Source organism: Elaeis guineensis, chromosome 14 (assembly GCF_000442705.2).
Source record: "Elaeis guineensis isolate ETL-2024a chromosome 14, EG11, whole genome shotgun sequence".
NCBI classification, from domain to species: Eukaryota; Viridiplantae; Streptophyta; class Magnoliopsida; order Arecales; family Arecaceae; genus Elaeis; species Elaeis guineensis.
In genome coordinates this window covers 58,348,075-58,369,600 of record NC_026006.2, presented here as the reverse complement: position 1 = coordinate 58,369,600, position 21,526 = coordinate 58,348,075, and the positions used below count along the sequence as shown (strand labels likewise).

Here is a 21,526-nt window from a genome sequence, read left to right as displayed (position 1 = left end):
CTAGCATGTCTGTATAGGGCTATGTGTCAGGATTCTTATACCGACCAGAGCAAGATAGGTGGTTATCTTGTATTATTATAGGTATGTGATTAAAAATTTATATTTTTAATATTCTATTGTAGCTTTGATTGGATATATTACTTATATTTTTTTGAAATTTATAGATTTAGACATAGAAGAGGATGCCAACTATCAGTCCATTACGACGACAGTTGCTCAAGATACCACCAGAGCAGCATGACCCTGATGTCTCATTCAGACTAGACGGACCGTTGAGATATAGGTATCAAAATATTGCTTCCTCTACTTGATATTTAGTACTATTTTAAATTTGATAAAATTTATTTAATATGAATACACTGTCATGCAGATAGAACGTTGCATTCAATGTTCATCACGTATCGACGAGAGTAGCATGGGTTTATAGGTGCCAGCTGGATACATTAGTTGATACACATAGACAGGTAAATTTGATTTATTTACAAATATTATTTTACAATATTCATAATCTATTTAAAATTTAGCTTACTAATTTATTTTTTTATTTTAACTCTATCAATTTTTGTAGGAGCCATATACAGATGAGATATTAGCTATATTACCACAGATGTGTACAGTTGGACATGACATATGGTCTGCTAGAGTGTCACTTATTTGTTTTGATGTGGTGGAATGACATCTTTTCGATCGTGTACTGAGGCAGTTTGGTCAGATTCAGGGCATCTCAGAGTAGTTTGATACCAACTAAAGATTTCATCGTATTGATCATCGAGGGAGAGCTCGTGTTGACTGACGTATCAGACATGCAGAGTACATCGCTATTTAAAATGCACGCTAAGATCGCATAGTTCATGACGATCATATTTTGAGAGATCGTCCATATACTGAGGACTACATGGTCTGATTTTTTTACATTACAGTGTGAGTCATTGGACAGTCTCGGTATACAGTTTCAAGATACGAAGGTGAGAGTTCTACTGTGCATCTTTTGATAAGACTATAAAAATTATACTTTATATCATTGTCTTTACTTCTAATAATTTAAGATTACAAAATATTTTATATAGTTTCGTTTGTTCTCAGTTTTACAGTATATTGCTAATTTTATTTTTATTATGTAGACTGATTCTATGTCAGATCTTATGTTGGACTGTCATCGTATTTTATCTACAACTAATGAGGATGAGCGGATTCGGATAATGCGTGAGATGGAAAGATCATGTTCGAGAACATTGATAGCGATTGACGTTGACCCAGATAGGTGTGTATCTTGGCATGGAACAGCCGATGCGCTAGATATGACATATATGCCGTCACCATATGTTTCACAAATGCCATCACCACATATTCCGCAGATGTCATCACTACACGCTGCACAGATGCAACTACCATTTGATCCACAGATGACAAGATCTTCTTCTTCCTACATGCCCCAGATGACATCACTGGGTCCTAATTGGTCACATGAGTATGACACTTTTTTTTCAGGCCCATCCTTATATCCAGATGAGGGGGTCGAGGGGTCACTTAGCCCGCAGATGCTCCGACAGCACTGATTATTCTTGAGCCGCATGATGATGTTATTCCTGAGCAGCATCATGATGATATGGGGAAGGAGCCATCACAGCAAATACAGGAGCAGCAGATGCAGAAGCAAAAGCGACCGCTGAGAAGATCCAAGTGACCACAACGACCTTATGGGATTTAATATTTTTTGAATTTGTACTTAGTATTTTTGAAACTTTTATTGTACTTTATTTTGATATTTTTTAATTATATTTTTATTTTATTGTACTTTATATTACTCTATATCATTCTCATATCATAAATCAAAAGATATATTCATACCATAAATCAAAGACTGCTGTAACAAAATACAGTACTACATCAGCACATCATACAGTATATATACACCACAGAATATATAAAATCCTCATAATATAATCCTTCGAATCAGCTTGAACGGTAGGGTGATAGCGACGAGCTGATGAGGATGGACGAGCTGAGGATGGCCTAAAGGAGGATGGCTGACTAGGAGGAGGCTGACTGGGAGGCTGACTGGATTGATCACTTGAAAGATTTGAAATAAGAATATTCATTTGCTGGTCGATTCGGACAATATTCTATAAAACTGTAGCCAATCTAGTAGAGAGAATATTTTGCCTTTCTACTCCACCTAATTCTCTCTGTATTGCAGTCTGAAGCACTTTAAAAGTATAGATAATCTCGCCTAACTGATGTTGCATATCTGTATGAGGCGAACATCTCTCTAATTCTTCGATACGATGACTAAATTACGAATATCCCATCTGATATCCTGTACTGCTGAAATAAGATTGTCCACTTTTTGCTCAAACAAAAAAGAAGTATGTATGCCATTAGCATCCATATGTACAGTACTCTCTCCTGAAGACAATGATTGAAGAATAGATACAACTTCTCAAGCAATTACATTGACCATATCTGGAGCCATCCTCATTTGCTGAACAAATTCCGTACCCTCTATAAATCGAGAAGGTCCTGCTTTACTCCTCCTAGAAGGTCCTGCTTCACTCCTCCTGGAAGGTCCTGCTTCACTCCTAACTCTTTCTTCACCTGAAATATCTTCATCTACTCTCTTTCCATCCTTTTTAATCCACTCACCATCAATTTTAAACCAATGCATTCTGTGCAAAGTTCCTTCATTAATTTTGCTACCTCTATCTAATTTTGTTGATTGTTCACCCTGAAATCTTACTCCATAATGTTTAAAAATATGGGTTAACATCATTGCATAAGGCAGAGACGTCTGTACCCTAGCGACAGCTTCTTGCATAATCTTGATTATCATTCTTGGAAAGTTGAGTGAAACGTATTTCACTACATGATACATAATTGCTAAATTTCTCTCAGTTACAATGTCAAATCCTCTAGTCCGAAGTTGTATAATCCAGCAAATAATTATATACAGTAATCTCATTTCAATATTTAAATATCTTTCATAAATTCTCTGGAACTGACCATTATCTTCTATCCAAATAACAGTTTCGATTCTTGTACTTCTATCTCTTCTACTGTCTTGCAACTCACTTATCGTCGGAAGTTTTAAAATTTTTTTTAATATTTCATTATCCAAATAATTTTTTTCTTCTTTCACTGAAGATGATACAGTATGTTCTTCAAATGAAATATTTTCATAAAATTTTCTAACTAACTTCATAAATATCGGAGCTTCAGCAATGCAAATAAATTCCCATCTCATAACTCTAATTAAGTTAGCAATCTCAAATCCTTCTGAATCTAAAAAATTCATATCAATAACACGGCTGGAAAGAATATTTTTGTCACTTACAGGTCTTGCAGGAGGAGGTGATCTTGAGGTAGGAGTTATCGGAGAAGATCTTAAAGGAGGAGGAGGTGATGGTGCTTCAGTTGCTTCTCTTCTCCTTCCTCTGCTTTTTTGACTTCTGTTAACTCTTTGGTGTTGGGGAAGATGCATCTTCGGAGCCATTGGTCGAGAACGAGATGGAGGAGGTTGATGCCGAGAACGAGATGGAGGAGGTTGATGGAAGGAGATTTTTAGCACAAGGAGAAGGAGAGGAGAAAGAGAAGCAGAAGGAGAGGAGATGGTCGTGAAGATGACAGCTAGGATTCTGATCGAGAAGGAGATGGAGAAGGAGAGGAGATGGTTAGGAATTCTGATCGAGAAAAGGAGATGGAGAAGGAGAGGAGATGGTTGTGAAGATGAGCTAAGGATTCTGAAGGAGATGGAGAGAAGAAGATGGAAGGAGGTTGATGAAAGGAGGTTTTGTAGCAGAGCTAAGAATGGAAGGAAAGTAGAGAGCTAAGGATGGAAGGAAAACAGATGAAGATGAAGGAGTGTTCCATTTCGAAATATATAAAGGCCGAAGATCGAAGCAACCCAATGTAGGCGCCTACATTTGGATTGTAGGCACCTACAATTTAATTATCTATATTTAATTAAAAAAAATTTAAAAAAAAATTAGACGCCTACATCTGGTTAACACCTATTTTTTTTAAATGAAATGTCATTATTCATATTTAATTAAAAAAATTAGGCACCTAATCTGGATTGTAGGCACCTACAATCCAGATGTAGGTGCCTACATTTGGGTTGTAGGCGCCCATAATGCAGATGTAGGCGCCTACATCTGGTTAACACCTAATTTTTTTAAAATAAAATATTATTATTCATATTTAATTAAAAAAATTAAAAAAAATTAGGTGCCTAACAGGCATCTACAATCCAGATGTAGGTGTCTACATCTGGATTATAGGCACCTACAATCCAGAAATATCTTATTTTTTTATTTTTTTAAATAAAATTTTATTTTTTATATTTAATTAAAAAATTTAAAAAAAATTTAAGTGCCTAATCTGGATTGTAGGCGCCTACAATCTAGATGTAGCTGCCTACAATCCAGAAACATTTATTTTTTTTATTTTTTAAATAAAATATTATTATTTTATATTTAATTAAAAAAATAAAAAAAATTAGGCGCCTAACCTGGATTGTAGGCGCTACATTCCAGATGTAAGCGCCTACATCTGGATTGTAAGCACCTACAATCCAGAACACCTAATTTTTTTATTTTTTTAAATAAAATATCATTATCTATATTTAATTAAAAAAAATTAAAAAAAAATAGGTGCCTAACTTCAATCTACATCTGGATTGTAGGCGCCTACAATCCAAAAACACCTAATTTTTTATTTTTTTAATAAAATATTATTTTTCATATTTAATTTAAAAAATTTTAAAAAATAGGCACCTGGATTGTAGATGCCTACAATCCAGATGTAGGTGCCTACATCTGGATTGTAGGTGCCTACAATACAAAAATATCAATTTTTTATTTTTTAAATAAAATATCATTATTTTATATTTATTTTAAAAAAAATTTTAAAAAATTAGACGTTTGGATTGTAGGCACCTACAATCCAGATGTAGGCGCCTACATCTGAATTGTAGGCGCCTACAATCCAGAAACATCTAATTTTTTATTTTTTTAAATAAAATATTATTTTTCATACTTAATTAAAAAAAAATTAGGCACCTGGATTGTAGGCGCCTACAATCCAGATGTAGGCGCCTACATTTGGATTGTAGGCGCCTACAATCCAGAAACACCTAATTTTTTTTATTTTTTTAAATAAAATACTATTATTTTATATTTAATTAAAAATATAAAAAAAAGATGCCTAACTTGGATTGTAGGCACCTGCAATCCAGAAACACTTAAATTTTTTATTTTTTTAAATAAAATATCATTATCCATTTTTAACTAAAAAAATTTAAAAAAAATATTAGGCGCCTAATCTGGATTGTAGGTGCCTACAATCCAGATGTAGGCACCTACATCTGGGGATTGTAGAAACATCTAATTTTTTTTATTTTTTAAATAAAATATCATTATCTATATTTAATTAAAAAAATTAAAAAAAATTAGGCACCTAACCTGGATTGTAGGCCCTATATCTGAACCGCCTATTTTTTTTAAGGCACCTACAATCCTACATGGGTGCTTAGTTTTTTTTTTGGATTTTTGTTAAAATTGGATTGTAGGCGCCTACAATCCATGGTTGGGAGGCGCTTAGGCACCTACATCTGGTTAGTCCTGTTGGATCACAGGTGGCTCACTGGGTCACGGGTCAGTCAGATCACAAGAATTTTAGGTCGAGTCACAGCATTCGGGTGCTTTACATCAGGTCACATGGTGCTTTAGGTTAGGTCAGGTCATACTGAACTTTAGGTCAGATTAAATTACAGTGCTCTATCCACATCAATGCACATCACAAGATTGGTTGGATGTTAGCGTCCTCCGGTTTAGAGTTTAAGGTTTAAGATTTAGGGTTTGGGTTTAGGATTTAGGGTTTGGATTTAAAGTTTAGGGTTTAGAGTTTAGGATTTACTAGTCAGCATCCATACACATCCATGATGATGATGATGGCTTGGAGATCATCTCCTGATTGATCATCGAACCACAACCTACGATGAGAGCTGGGAGGATCCTATCGGCTCGAATCAGAAGATGATAGAGTTGGGAAGATCTGGATCCTACTGGAGGACAATCGGATCCAATGAGAGCTCGGAGGATTGGATCCGACCGAAGGATAAGAGCTGGGAAGATCCAAAGACGACTGGATTTGACTGGAAGATGAAAGCTGGGAGAATCGATCGACCAGATTCGATCGGAGGATGAGAGTTGGGAGGATCCAGATCCATCGAATGAGAACCGGTAGGATCCGACTGGAGGATGATCGGAGAGGATGATCGGATCCAACCGAAAGATAAGAGCTGGGAGGATTCGACTGTTCCGAGTGGAGGATAAGAGCTGGAGCATCTGATCAAAAGACAACCGAAGATGATAAGAGCTGAGAGGATCCGGATCCCATCAAAAAATAAGAGCTAGCAAAATCAGATTGGAGGACGATCGGTTCCGATCGGAAGTGAATTATTTTCGTAATTTATTTTAAAATTATTTACGTAAATTATTTTAAAATTAACAATAAATCAGTATAAAATTAAATTAATAGGATGGTGGTGGATTGTTTTTTTTTAAATTAATTTGAAAATACCATTTCAAATGGCGCTTTTGATTTTTTCTATCAAGATGATGTGTACCGAAATACCATGGAAGTGGGGACATATATCGAAAAAATATCATTCCAAATGACGTTTTCTATCCAATAAACACCATTCCAAATGATATTTTATGATTTTGCATTATCTCTGTAAATAAGTTGAAAGATGCATTATTTTTATAAATTTTTTTTAATATTATTTGGATAAAAAAATACTTCTTAACCCATAGCCCATGGGTGCTAACACGCGTGAACTTTTGTTATATCAGCGTCAAGCAATCTCACATGACCTTACGTAAGTCCGCAGCATTCACATATAAAACTATACATACAAGAAATTCGAATTCTCATTTGGACGAGTAGAAAAGTAATATATATCTTCGACAATATATATAATAAAAAAAATCAAAGATCAAGACCCCATGGAACGATTCCAAGGTAAACCTGAACGAATATAAAGGAAAAAAAAAACCCATACAGTAAAAATAAAATAAATCAAACACCGTACTTCTACCAAGATTAAGCTCTCAAAACCTTGAGCCCAACTCACGCTGCCACCACTCACACAAAATCCCATATACTTGTTTTCCGATATGGTCAAAGTTACCTTGCTTGCAGCAAAGTTTTTTGGAGCTAAATATTTCTGTTTCCAAAATTTCTATGTTTTTTGAGCTGCGGTATCTATTTTTTATATAAATATTTGGAATTAATTTCAAAATATTTGGGATCTTGGGGAGGAGGATTATCTTTCTTTTTTTTTTTTTTATCTATTTATTTTACTCGATATCTTTTTACATGCAGTCATGGCCTTCCGTTGTGGGGTTTGGGTTAGGTCAAGCAGTAGATTGTCCAACTGATCTATTTTTCCCTCTTGAGATATATGTATCCAAAGAAAATTTTTTATACACTGCAAAATTAAACCACATAATCATCACTTTTCAATGTATATTTAATGTCCCAATTTTATTTTTTCATTTAAAATTTTGAATGATGAAAATATCTCTTTTCTTCTAAAAAAATTATGATATCCTTTGTCTAAATTATGATTTTTTACACATAATACCATAATTTTTTCATAAAATATCATAATTTTGATAAGAATATTTTTATTATTTAAAAATTTTATAAATTTTTAATGATAAAAATATCTTTCCCTCTTTGTGTGAAAAAATTATGACATCCCATATAGAAAGTCATAATTTCAATACAGGATGTCATAATAACGACATAGAATGTCATAATTTTTTCAGAAGAAAAGAGATATTTTCGTCATTCAAAATTTTAAACCAAAAAAATAAAACTGAAGACACTAAATATGTATTGAAAAGTGATGGTTATTTGATAATATGATGATATATTTTTTTATATCGCATGTGATGTACAAAGAATTTTTTGAAATAATTCAGAAGGCGAAAGGGTATGCACCTGCCGATAGGTGACTCAAGTCTGATATCAAATTTAACCAAAATGGACGACAAATTTCATCAAAATGGACAACAGGTTTGATGTTCGGGTTTTCAGTCTCAAATAGAGGAGCACGAAGGAGAGGAAAAATTATTGATATCCACCACATCATTTGACCAATTCAACCAAAGCTTAACACATCCACAGACATTGATAGAGGCTAAATCGAGATGGAAAAAGAAGAAAAAAATCTAATCATGATTTACATTTGAGATTAGCAAAAATATGATTCTTTTTCACTATTTTCATTTGGGATAAGATGCCATATGCACAATTGATGCGGTAAATATTTTAAAAAATAAAATTATTATAAAAAATGATATTTTTTTTCAAAATCTTTGACTGCCATTCCGAAAAATGAAGGAGCTGAAAAAAGCAATGGTGGAGAATCCGATAGACAGAAGCGCCATAGGCAAAAGGCGGAACATTAGTGAACTAAGAACCCGTTAGGGGATGGCGAAGATGCTGTGGGCAAGGAAAAGAGGCACAGTGACGAAGCCGCATGTGTAGGAGAGCACCGATCGAATAAAAGGGGGGGCACAAGTAGGAAGTCACAATCACGAGAGAAGGGGAGGGGGTGGCACGAGCAAGAAGATATGATCGCAGCACGAGCATGTTAAGGGGGAAAGGCTACCGTAGAGAATAAGAAAAAAAATTGCAAGAGAAGACTTCAGCGGAGAAGAAAAAAAAATAGAAGATGCGGTGGGGAAGGAGCCACGAGCAGGTTAGCAGCACAATCGTGGGAGAAAGGGTCGACGGCACGAACAGAAAAATGGCATGAGCACCGATGGGGGGGAGACTGTCAGAGGAGGGGAAGAAGAGAAGCAGCTTAAGGGATGGGGTGGTAGAAGAGAGAAAAAAATAAAATATCTAAATTATTTTTTATAATAAAATATTATAAAAAAATACTGTAGCAAAAATTTATGAAACTATCAAATAGTACCTTAAGTTTTTCCCATTGGCAATTTAGTTTTCCCTCTACTAATACCCCGAGTCTTGATTGAACTACCAGTCCAAGAATAGTGTGGTGGACTTGTTCAACCAATAATTTCTCCGAGGGAGAGCGCAAAGAGAGTAAAAATGCCCGTCGTCCACCGCTCAGCTCGGTCCCATTTCCCTACTCTCCATCCTTCCCAAAGTGCAATTCCATCTTCAAGCGTTGTGGTGCGTAGAGGGAGACGACGGAGTATTGGTAATAAGAAGAGGGAAGGTGTGGCCTCAAATGCAGATGATGGATCTGCTTCGCCGCCACCGGAAGGTCGCTTTTCTCTCTCTCTTGGGCAGGACCTCCAATGTAGCCGGCACCGTAGCCGTTGCCCTCCCTCTTCTTCTTACTGCTCCATCATGCCTCTCGACCTCGCCATCCACCTTCTTCTTACTGCTCCATCATCTCTCTCGGCCTCGCCATCCACCGTAGCACTCATGCGCTTTGGGAAGGAACTGAACTAGTGCCGAGCTTAGTCAACATGTAAACATCCCTTCTCTGAGCTTATAAGACATGATGACTGAGCTCAGATTCTATGTTTCAGCGCAATGCTCATTGCACAGATGGAATAAGATATACAGGCAAGTGTAGGAAAGCCATGGTGATAATTTGCAGGCCAAAAGACTGTCAAAAAATAGGATACGGGAGCCGGCAAAAGCATCATTCCATTGTCAACCAGATTTGAATAACAGAATGGCTTTCGAGTCTACATAGAAATAGATGAAGTGGTTGGTCTCATGCGTCACGTATGAACCTGTTCAACAAGAAGCCAACAAAAGTTCATCACACAGTGGAATTGATGCCTAAAACAAAAGTCAAGAAGCAAGATATTCTCCTATATAACCAAGGGCGTCAATTTTACCAAAATGAACTGCATATGTGGATTTTTAGAAGCTAAGGCAATTAGAATTCAGCTGCACTGTCTGTTTAGAATTTTCAAATGACTTTTACTAAGTAAAGCAGGGACAGTTTAATGAGATGTGAAAGTTGCTGGACGTATTAGCAAATATATGGTAGAAAGATGCAGAAAAAATTACATCATATAAATATAACATTAGCTATAAGCCTTTTCTGATCAATTTAAGGCAGGCAGTCAGCATGATATTTCAATTCCATTGCTCCCTTCCAAACACAAACTTGCCATCACATGTTTAAAACTGGAAGCAAATATGCTATTCAAGGATGCTGTTCTAAATATGTATAGCTGGCATTAGAACAACAAACTTATGCAAAAGACATTGCAGCCTGTCATGGTTTCATATTTGCGAACTAGTTAAGAAAGTCTACATAAAGTATGAGATTTAAATTGCACCGGAATATAAGTATGGTAAATAAGGAAGAGAATGGCTTAAAAAGAAGCATGTCATACGGTAAAAAATCAGAGAGAGAAGAAATAGAAAACCGAAAAGGCTCGAAGAATCATGAGTCATCACAGCAAAACAGCCAAGCCTATCATCAGCCCTTTCCTCACTTCCATCCATATTTCCTAGTATTAATGCAATTTTCACCAAACACATTGCCTCTCTAGCCTCAACAAGAACTCCACAAGGATGCTAAAGGTAAAATTTATTTATATAGATTTCAGAATGCAACCAGATCTTTATTACTAGCTGAACATCATTTACAATCAGGCTGATGATAGATTACCCCATCATGTCATCAAACTTGAGTCCAATTTCTCTTTCCTTTTGTAGAATCTCACAATTTGACTCCAATTCTAAGAGCACCTACATGTCCTATGCATCAAATCTAAAAGTTATGAACACCATATATACAGTCTCTCTTTTTATGGTGAATTGAGTGCTTATGTAGTTGAGTGCCTAATTGCTACCTTTTTCAGGTGGAGTTTTGCTTCTTTACCAAAACTTGCTATGTTGAGACCAAAGGAGCTTGAAGGCAACTCAGTGATGGTCCAAGGAGGCTGACAAGCGACCTTCCACAAGCCAAGGAACTTATGCCATGTCAATAATTCTCATAGCATGTCAAATAACCACCAAATCGCTATGTTTATTATTGTTTTATTAACCATATTATTATTTAAGTTAGTCATTGCATATTTTACCATCACGTTAGAGTAGTAAATTTTCTTCTAGGGTATAGGAGGGCTTTTAGGTCCTGACTGTGGGAACCAAGCTCCTCTTCTACTCACAAAGAACTATTATTTCACTTCCGCAACCAGTTGTACAATCACTTCTGAACGTGCTTGCTTTGACCTCATGTGACCGGACCTCCCTATATGGTGCCATGTCACCCCTTCTAGGCCAAATGATTTGACTGCATACATTTCAATATTAATTCAACAAGGTGTCTAACTTCAGTTACAAGACAACTAAATGACAAAAGATGAGGTTTTTTCATCCAAATATGGATGAACCTACACAAGAATGAATCCAAGAAAACTTCATTTCTCAAACTCATATCTTGAATACAAGTACAGATGCAGAAAAAGGATCCATAACCATGATCATGTCATGTGGAAGTGCAAAGACACATGTAGCAGAAGGAAAAGGGGAGGAAACATTGCCATCATAATGTCAACAAACAGTTCCAAAACTGGAAAGCAAAAACTAGCCCAAACTCATAGGTCCTATGATTAACTAGTTATCAGTATAAATTGACATGTTCACTTCCCGGAATATGTATCTAAAGACTATACCTCAGCAATAAAATAATTTAAGCAGCACATTAAAAAAAGACTTAATTAAAGTTAAAATAATTAAATTAAATGTTATGTACCCCAACAATTAAAGTAATTAACTTGGAAACGAAAGAAAACATCGAAGGACATCTTGCATTAACCATAGATGTATTAGTTATAAAACAGCATCTGTTAGTGCAAAACCAATTAATACCACAAATGTTATTGGCTTTACTGAAGGAGGTCAACATATGAAATCTACATTCATGCTCCCAGATTGATAAAAAGACAGGAGGGGAAAAAATAACCACATGGTCCTAATAGGATGTGGAAATCATGTGGACAACTACCAAAAGTAGTTTGGTAACCATTAAGAAAAGGCATGAGCTAAGTGTATATGGATATAATTTCAGAAATGTATGATGATACAGTGATATGTCTGCGAAGAACATGTGGCATGGATAGTAAATTGTAGTTGTAATAGTTGCCTGCACCAAGAGTAAGGATTGCTCCATTGTATCTCTACACTTTCATAGAAGAGTAGATGCAAGTCTCATGGAATTTAATTATGCATACTAATTTTGAATGTTACAGAGTTGAACTGTTGAGAAAAGAATAGAACAATGGGAAAAGCTCACAGAAACATGGGTTGAAAAACCTTGCTCCATCAAACATAGGGTTCTATTAACCTTGGAGCAAATAACTTTTTATTACATATCAACTATACAAAGCAGAGAAACAAAATGAAGCCTCTATGATTTGAAGCAGCTGGATAATAATAGGTTATGTAATCACTACATGTTGTTAAAATTTGAAGAAAGATGTTATAAAAAAATAATAAAGACAATAACAGTATATTATTTGAACTCTCAACATTAAAGAGGGTTCGCCTACAAATTATATATCTTGAGAAGATGAGGATGTTGAACTGCATATGACATAAACAAAGGGACACAGTACTTAGTACCTGAAAATAAAGTTTATGGGTTGTAATAATGGGCACATGTTCAATGAAGACTGAAGGTTGCTGTTTTCAGAAAGGATTCAGGAAATTTTGTGCTACCAGAAAATCTACTTCTTTGATAGGTAAATATGGCGATGCCTAATCGATAAGTGTAGTCTCAAGTAAATAGACCAAACTTGGTTAAAACTGCGATTACAACAGTTGGTTCATCTTGGTGGCAAATTTATTGAGCATACTTTGCAATATCCAACATGGATAACTAGCAAGCTGAAAATTTCACATATATGAAATAAGTTTTGACAGCTTCCAGAACCTCAAACAATAATCCGGTGAATATTCAAAGGTACATGCTGAGAATCAAATTAGACTTCTAAAAGTAGTTAGACATGAAACTCCTTAGACCTTAATATGATCTTGAAATTTTTTTTTTGGATGACCAGAATCAGGATTTCAGAATTACTTGGTGTGCTAACATCTTCATTTTGATATTACTTCAAGCATACTTCTATAATTAAAAGGCCTAGTTTATGCAAAAGTTGCTTTTATCTACATCCGGATGTGTAAAAAGGTTTTTCATTGCATTTTATCCAAGATTTTAGCTTTGCCTCCACAATGCATCGATTGGCATGTCTTGCAGGATACAGGCTCCTTTGATCGTTCCATATGGACTCACATCCAGACCCAGAAACCTTGTAATAAACCATTGATTCCTCGGTCAAGAAATTCAGGAACATTGTCCGCAAGAATAAACATTGGGCCACATAGATGAACACGTTCTTTTCCTACTGCCTTCAAGTGGATACTCAACAGTTTGAGGAAGAAACGCTCGCTTTGCACCGGCAGCTTGTTGTCAGGCAACGTCCAACAAAAGAGATAACGAGATATTCAGAAAGAAAAAGGAGGTGGAAAAAACATTCCAAGAGCACTTCTAAATTCTAATAATTAACCATTACAATCAATTGATTATCCTGATGCAGAGATTCATACTAACTAAATGTTTTTCAGAAAGGATTGAAATTTCTTAACCATAAACATCATCTTTCTATTGATTATTCTGATGCACAGATTCATACTAACTAAATGGTTTTCAGAAAGGATTGACCGTTCTCCAAGTCACACTTTATCTAAGGGAATTATCATTTCCTTTGTAAATTACCCCCTTTGTGACAAGCACTTCAATCAAATTCTAAATCAGGTAACTACTTGATCATGCACCAGTTAATCCACTTACTCATTGCTTCCTTGAGTTCATCCAGCTAAAAGAAAAAAAAAATGCAGATCTAAATCCTTAGAAGCAAGTATTTTCAGCTTAATAAGTATCTTTCCTTTTTTTTAAAAAAAAAAAAAGAAAAACTAAAGAGAGAGAGAAAAACTAAGCTAAAAGACTGATACGAACGCAAACAGGAGAAGAAAGATGAGATCAATTGGAGGTGTTACGGTCAATCCCCTCGTCGCCTGGTCGCCGGGAGCGAGCGCCTGCAAAAGAAAATCCGCACTGACCGGAGGTGACTCCGGCGGGAACCCTCCGACGATCAAGTCAGAGAGGAAACTAGGCAACAGTAGAAAATGATCAAAGAGCTCAAGGGGAGAGGGCGAGAGCGAGAGAGAAGAGGAGAGATTCCAGGGTTTCGAAAGAACCTCCTCGCACTGTTGCCTTCCCCGATATATATAGTGGAGCACAGTATGGCGCCGTCATTAATGGTGCTGACAATCGAAGGATTGTCAACCCACTGAGGACCGTCAGAGTCACCGTGAGGCTGTCAAATCACCGTGGGACTATCAAATCGCTAGGATCGACTCATGCTTAGGTGGGATAATGTCCCTAGGCAGCAGTGCCGCATGCCGTTGTCAGGACTGACAGTTTTCAACAGTCGTACGGCATTTGAAGGAGCCGGCCGACTATAGGTCGGCGGCTAGTTGAGGGGTGTCGGATGGAAACTCGGGGTCCCCCTCCCGACAGTCAGTCGGGCGCGTTGCGAGAGTCAGGCATTGGACTCCATAGTTCACAGCCGATCAAGAGAGACCAAAAGAGAGAAGAAGGTTTGCCCGACCGACGTATCTTCGGTCGGTCGGTAACGGCAGCCGTCGGTCGGCAGAGTCGGGCGTCGGTCAAGTAGGCCTGACGGTGAGTTGGCGTAAGGGGGTATCATCGGTATACCCAACAGGAGGTACCGAAGTTGCGGCCGGCAATGCAGTGCCAATTGGGCCGTGCTTCTTGTCGAACTCCTTGATGTACTCAGCGATGCCCTTCTCCACTGTATACTTCTCGAACGCCTGCCCAACAAATAAAACCAGGCAAACCTAATGAATAGATCGGAAAATAGTAAAAAAAAGAAGAAATTCAAACTTTAATCTGATACGGAGGCAGACATAAAACGGGAATGCGATCAAGAGAAAGAGGTGGAGCTCCGTACAATGCGGGGACACTCGAAAACCTCTTGCTGCATCTCCTCCTTCATATTGGCGCTCTTGAAGGTGATCTTCCTGGCCGCGGCGGCCGCGGGCCCTGTCCCCGCCGGCGGCGCCGACGGCTTCCGGTCATCGGAGGAGGCCCTCAGGTACGCCACTGAGGCCGCCGATTTGGCGCCATCCTTCTTGCTCTTCTCCGCCATCTCTCCCCCTTCAATCCCTCCCTGGTATCGGCCGCTCTCTCTATTTTTTAGAAGTGTCGGAAGAGAGGATCTGGGTCTTGTTTTATTCGACTTGGCCGGTTTCAAATTTGGAATTTAGAGAGAGATGGGACCGGAAGAAAATGGTTCGGGTTGTATCCTTCGCGCGTAAACCATCAGATCGCGATTTGCACTGCTTTCAAAGCTCAACGTCTTGGACGTAGATGCTGCACTTTGGAAGCTATAGCATGATACAATGGTTCACAGTGTGAAAGAAAGATCAATCATTCGTTCGTGCGAGAGATATGATCCGCATCCGGAAATGGGACGGATGATGACGTTTCTTTTCCGACGGTCGGTCGGCTCGTGACGGTACAGGGAGAAATTTTTGCAAGCTGCTGATTTGTGTGAATCATATCATAATATATTATTAAATAAATCAGTAACTATGATTGGTTTGATGCATAACCGTATTGGAACACGCAACATAGGCAACAATATTACAATATCATAGCATGAATAAAAATAAAAAAATAAATTATATTGTAGAGAAATTATATTCACCTGCACACATCCTTTTGGTTATTTTAGTCAAAAATAATAATAATAATAATAATTGTTTCGATAATTTATTAGTTAGTATTGCAGTCAATCCCCAAATCGTCTGGTCGCCGGGAACGAGCACCTGCAAGAAGTCCACATTGATCGGAGATGCCTTCGACAGAGACCCTCCGATGGTCAAGTCAGAGAGGAGACTAGGCAATAGTAGAAAAGAATCAAGGGAACTCAGCGAGAGAAAGAGTGAGAACTAGAGAGAGTGAGTCCAGGGGCTTCGAAAGAACCTCTCCGCAGTACTGTTGCCTTCTCCGTTTTATAATAGAGCGCGGTATGGTACCGTCATTAATAGCGTAGGCAATTGGAGGAGTTGTCAAATCGTCGGAGGCTGTCAGAGTTGCCGCGGACTGTCAAATCACCGTGGACTGTCAAATCACTGGGATTAATCTATATCCTTGGCAGGACAATGCCCCAGAGCGGCTATGCCGCACGCCCTTGTCAGGACAGCGGCCCTCAGCAGTCGTACGGTGTTTGGGGGAGCCGACTGACCATACGTCGGCATTTGGTTGCGGGACGTCGGGCGAAGACCCAGAGACACCGTCGGCTGGTCTGGCGCATTGCGGGAATCGGACATCGGCCACCACCCCCACCTAACAGTGAGTCGGTAGAGTCGGGTTCCGTCGTTCGGCTAGTCGGGAACAGAATAGGTCCGCCCGACCGACATACCTTCGGTCGGACAGTGTCGACAGTCATCGATTGGTGCGGTCGGTAGAGTCGGATGCCGGTCGGACAGACCCGAGGGTGAGTCGGCATGAAAAAGATCGATCGATTATCCTAACAGTTAGAAACAAAAAAAATATTAAATATATGGTAGTGGTGTTGTTATCACATATGAAATAAAAAAATTGAAGGAAAAAAATGATTAAATTATCAGTGATTCATTGTGTACCAGTTCTATCAATAATTTTTCTTTAGTGTAATTAGCGCCGTCGCACTCTTGGAAGCGAATAAAACTCTAGGCATCCCCCACTCTCTCCCCTTATTGAATCACAAAATTGAAGGAACGCCGAGAAAAAGAAGCTAAACAAGATATAGGATTTTTCTTATTGCTATGATCGATATAACTCATTGGTTGTAGGGAATAAAAGGTAGGGAGTATAAGATTTAGAGAAAAGTAGGGAAAAGAAAAAGAAGAAGCATCACTCCTCTTCATTTTCTTTGGAAAGGCATCGTAGATGCGGAAACAAAAGCTTAAGAAAATAAGAGCAATAATGTCTTCCACCACATCTCCTCTGCCTATGCTCGATTCATTGTGTAATGTTACTTGTGTAGCACCTATGCTGGGCGCTTCTACCGTCCCATTTCATTTATCACTTCTCCGCCATCCTCTTTAAAGCCCTGCCGACCGATGGTGAGTTCTTTAGTTTTATCCTCCACCCGACCGATGGAGGATTGTTGAAAGAAGAGCCAATGATAAAGGAGGTCGGAATTTCGCTCGGAAGAGCGGGCATGATGCTTGCTTCCTCGTCTTTTTTTTTTTTTCCTTAACATTGAGATGGCTGGAACTGTACATCTGCTAGAATTTAATTGGCCCGTGTACCAGCTGGGATATCAAATGTAGGATTTATATAATTTCTCATATGGAGGACCCTGCACTTTATCCACATAAATGCGATCTAGTTTTCTCATACTCTCAAGAACAAGATTAACTATAGGAGGTGGTACAACAATAAGGATTGTTTGTATCCAATTCATTTGTTGCTAAATTTTTCCGAAAAAAAATAATAAATTAAAAAATCTAATATTTTTGGGAGTGACAAAACTACTCTTATCCTGTTCTAGCAAATGGCATGAATGTCAAATATAATATAATATAATATACAGATATAGTAGTATATAACTTTTTATTATAATATGAAAATATTTTATGATTGTAATATTATATAATATTATATATAATTGTAATATCAATTATTATATTATCATATTTATGTATAAACATTAATATAAAATTTAGGGCTATAATTTACTGAATATAACATAGCTCTCAAAAACTACTAATTATTTGATATAATATTTGAGTCTAGTTTTTAGAGGATAGATAGCGGATATTTTTATCAACTAATTAGTTATCGAGATATTGTGTGACAAGTTCGAGATAGCTGTTAAGATACTAAGTTGAAGATAATTATTTTTTTTTATATTAATTTTTTTTTATTTAGGATCAATTTGAATGATTGAGCTCAAAATCTTATATAAATCATAAATTTTGATTAATATAATTATTTAAATGAAAATAGATTAAATTTATTTTTATAAATATCTAAAAAATTATTGTAGTTGGCCAGTCCAAATCTCATAAAGGGAAAAAAAAGAGGCCTACCCTATGGGATTTGGGTCGGCCCATTGTAATGATTTTCTGGGTGTATATAAAAACAAGCTGGTTAGGCCTCATTTAGGTGATTAGTTGTATTGATCCAAATATATAATTTTTACAGAATTTCAGACTCACACGTCCAAATTGGATGTTAAAATTATTCCAGAGCTATTTAAGCATTTTCTCATCTAGGAAAGATATATTGTCTTTTACTGATAATCAGAAGTCGGTAGAATTCCATGCGGAGGGTTTTTGGAAGGCTTTGGAGTGTATTTTTTTTTTTTTTGGGGTGGGGGGGGGGGGGGTGGGTGAAGAAGGCTTCGGAGATGTTGAAACTTCGAACTGGTAATTAAACCAACCTAATAACTTATCTAGCATGCTGAACGGTGGGTAATAAATTTTTGATTTCTAGGAGAGAGTATTGGTGGCCTACAAAGCGCTCTCCAGAAGTGCAGTGAAAGCCAAATCGGATTATGACGATATTTTTAATATTTTTTTATCGAGATCGATTCTGATATTTTTTAGACCTAGGGCTAAATGAAAAAATGAGACCTTCTCTATTAAAAATTAACATACTTTAAATATTAATTATCATTAAAAAATTAATCTACGTGCAATAATTTTCTATAGATATATTCGTTAAGCAGCGTATAAAATCCATCATTAACCTATTTAATTATTTTTCTTGTTATAATATTGTAGAAAGCCATCCTTGTACCTTATTGGAACATCAATACAAGGTCTAGGCCTGGGGCCTGGGGCGGTCACCCAGTTTAACCTACCCCAGGATCGGCCCTGCTTTTTATCCTCAAATTTTTATTTTTATATATTATTTTGATATTTTATTGTTGATCTTGGACCAGTGCATCTTATAACTTTTGCCTTTTTTTTTTTTTACTCAAAATCCAGTATTATGTTGAACCCGCCGATCAAATGAAGGAGTGACTGTACAAGGGTACTTGACACATTTTTTTTCCCTATTTAAAAAATAATTTGAAATTATGTGATTCTTAAAGAATGTGCGTAACAAGTTAACATCCTAAATATAATGATAATTATCTTTGAAGTTATCTGCCATAAATATTAAAAACCTAACAAAAAGCCTTTAGCATTGGAATGATAAGAAATGATTCAAACGAAGCCTAAATCCTAATAAACGCGGTAGTAGCACCGGTAAATGCTTAGATCAACGCAACTCCTTATCTAATCCACACGTTTGAGTGCTGACCTTTTTTTTGTTTTTTTGGGTAAAGTTTGGGTGCTGACATAAAAATACTTTTTGGTGCCTCGACCTCCAACCGGCCCCGCTTTGTTCCATTCAAACCAAATTTGAGCTGCAGAGAGTAACGAGGGTAGTTCCAGGACGCAATGGACCTGAATTCGCTGATTCATATAAAAATCCCATTGGATACCAAGTATCTGATACAACAATTTCAGGCAAAATTTATTTGAGTTGATGCTGTTTTTAGAAAAAGTATAGCAAATACATCATAGTGTAGAAAATTTAATTCCATTATTTTTATTTTTTGGTATAAATGTAATTTAATTTTTAAAAATGGACTGGAATACAATGATAAAATTACTCTATTATAACATGAATATCATGCATTCGAGGCACGATGGCATGGCGCGTCTTGTATACTGGGATATATATATTTTTTTTATTGACATAATTTGAATTTACCTATCACTTGCACAAAGATATGCAGAGAAATACTATATTTTTTTTTTGAATGGACAGAAAAATACTATTTGAATTATAGTACTAATAAATGTTTGGGATGTACACCAACTCACTCGTGCTCTGGAGGGACAGACATTGAATACGAAGCAATTTGTGGGCCATGGTGAATTCTCTTGCGGAACACAATCTGACTTTTGCCTAGTATAGATATGAAAACCTATAGAAAATATTATCTGTTACTACAAAGGTAAGACTATAGTGCTAATAAAAGCCAAGGGAGACACTTCTCTCTCTGTGCTTGGGTTGAACAAACATTAAAAACAGGGCAGTTTGTGGCTCACGGTGTCGGCTAGAGTAAAATAATCTTTTGAGAATAATCTGAACCTACCTTCTCCAGATATGAAAATGCTATTATGAGGATAAAAACTACAAGCGGCAATTGGAATGAATTGAATCAGATATAAGTTGAATCGGATACAGAAAAGATAAAAAAAATCTTTCAATTTGAACCTGATTTATTCATCAAGTGGATCAAAAACTCAGATATAAAATTTGAATAAGTAATTTATCTGATTAAAGAAAAGTTAGGTGAGGACCTACAATTTTTTTTTTTTTTTTTTTCTGATGTACTTGGGGCTAGGCCTAAAACTATGAAGGTCTTGTATACCGTACACCCAATATATCAGAGCTAAATAAGGATCAAATTTGGAGGAATGGGATTGGTGGCATGGGTCAGAAGAGACTGATTTCATGCTTGACCAGCAACCCGAAAAAATATTCATTGCAATGGTGATATCATGCCATATTTGCAACGGAAATCAGTGAAATACAAGAAGATAGTGTGGATATCATTTACAAAAATTAATAAAATATACTACAATCGATGAAATATAGAAATTTTATTGATTTGCGACACATATGGCGATATCATCGTTGCAGCAAATATTTTTTCCAGCAACCCAATCTAAAGTCCGATTCCTTTCTTGAAACATCTATAACACTTGACACTTCTCAAAAATCCTTTTCCATGAAGACTATCTTATAAGAAAGGACGGTAGCATATACATCATTTGAAAGGGGGTTAAGCCAATGAATGATAGTGAAGGAATTTTATTCAACAAACAAGAGCTGAAAATAGACTAGAGGCACAATGCAAGAAGGAAGAGGCTTATCTTTTGTTGAAAGCAAATGCTCCGATTCATACCTAATCACAAACCCTGCACCTGCTTGATTCCCACTTATTGAACCATCAAAGTTGATTTTCTAAGGACCAAGGAGGGGAATATGCAATCCACAAGAAGGGAATTAATATGGCTAAAAGATGAAAAATACCTCAAAATCTTGACTGTGTAGTAAAATCAATCTAAGATTCAAAGAGAGGGAGACATAAAAGCCGGCTGAAAAGCTGCCTTACCAATGGTTGGAAGAAGTTAGTAAATATCTGATGCATCATCCATTGATTCCCACAACATGTTGAATCAACTAAAACAGATTAAAATGTTACGCATTGTCACCACCAGATAGAAACTGTAGTGCTGATAAATGCCAGGGATGAACACCGATACCCTTCTCCGGATAATAAACAGATAACATTTTAAACGGGACATTTTGTGCCCCACAGTACGCGCACATCCTCTCCACCGCTCGACCGCGCCGATCCACCGC

General features: G+C 36.8%; 1 protein-coding gene across 1 annotated transcript; it reads right to left on the bottom strand.

Annotated features, from left to right (window-relative positions):
- Positions 1 to 9,020: 9,020 nt before the first annotated feature.
- Positions 9,021 to 15,279, bottom strand: LOC105057461 (uncharacterized). Its single transcript, XM_019854832.2, is given in 4 exon segments — positions 9,021 to 9,788; positions 14,809 to 14,838; positions 14,841 to 14,910; positions 15,051 to 15,279. Coding segments are annotated over 4 exon segments (381 nt in total). The 5' UTR covers positions 15,249 to 15,279; the 3' UTR covers positions 9,021 to 9,705.
- Between the last annotated feature and the right edge of the window lie 6,247 nt (positions 15,280 to 21,526).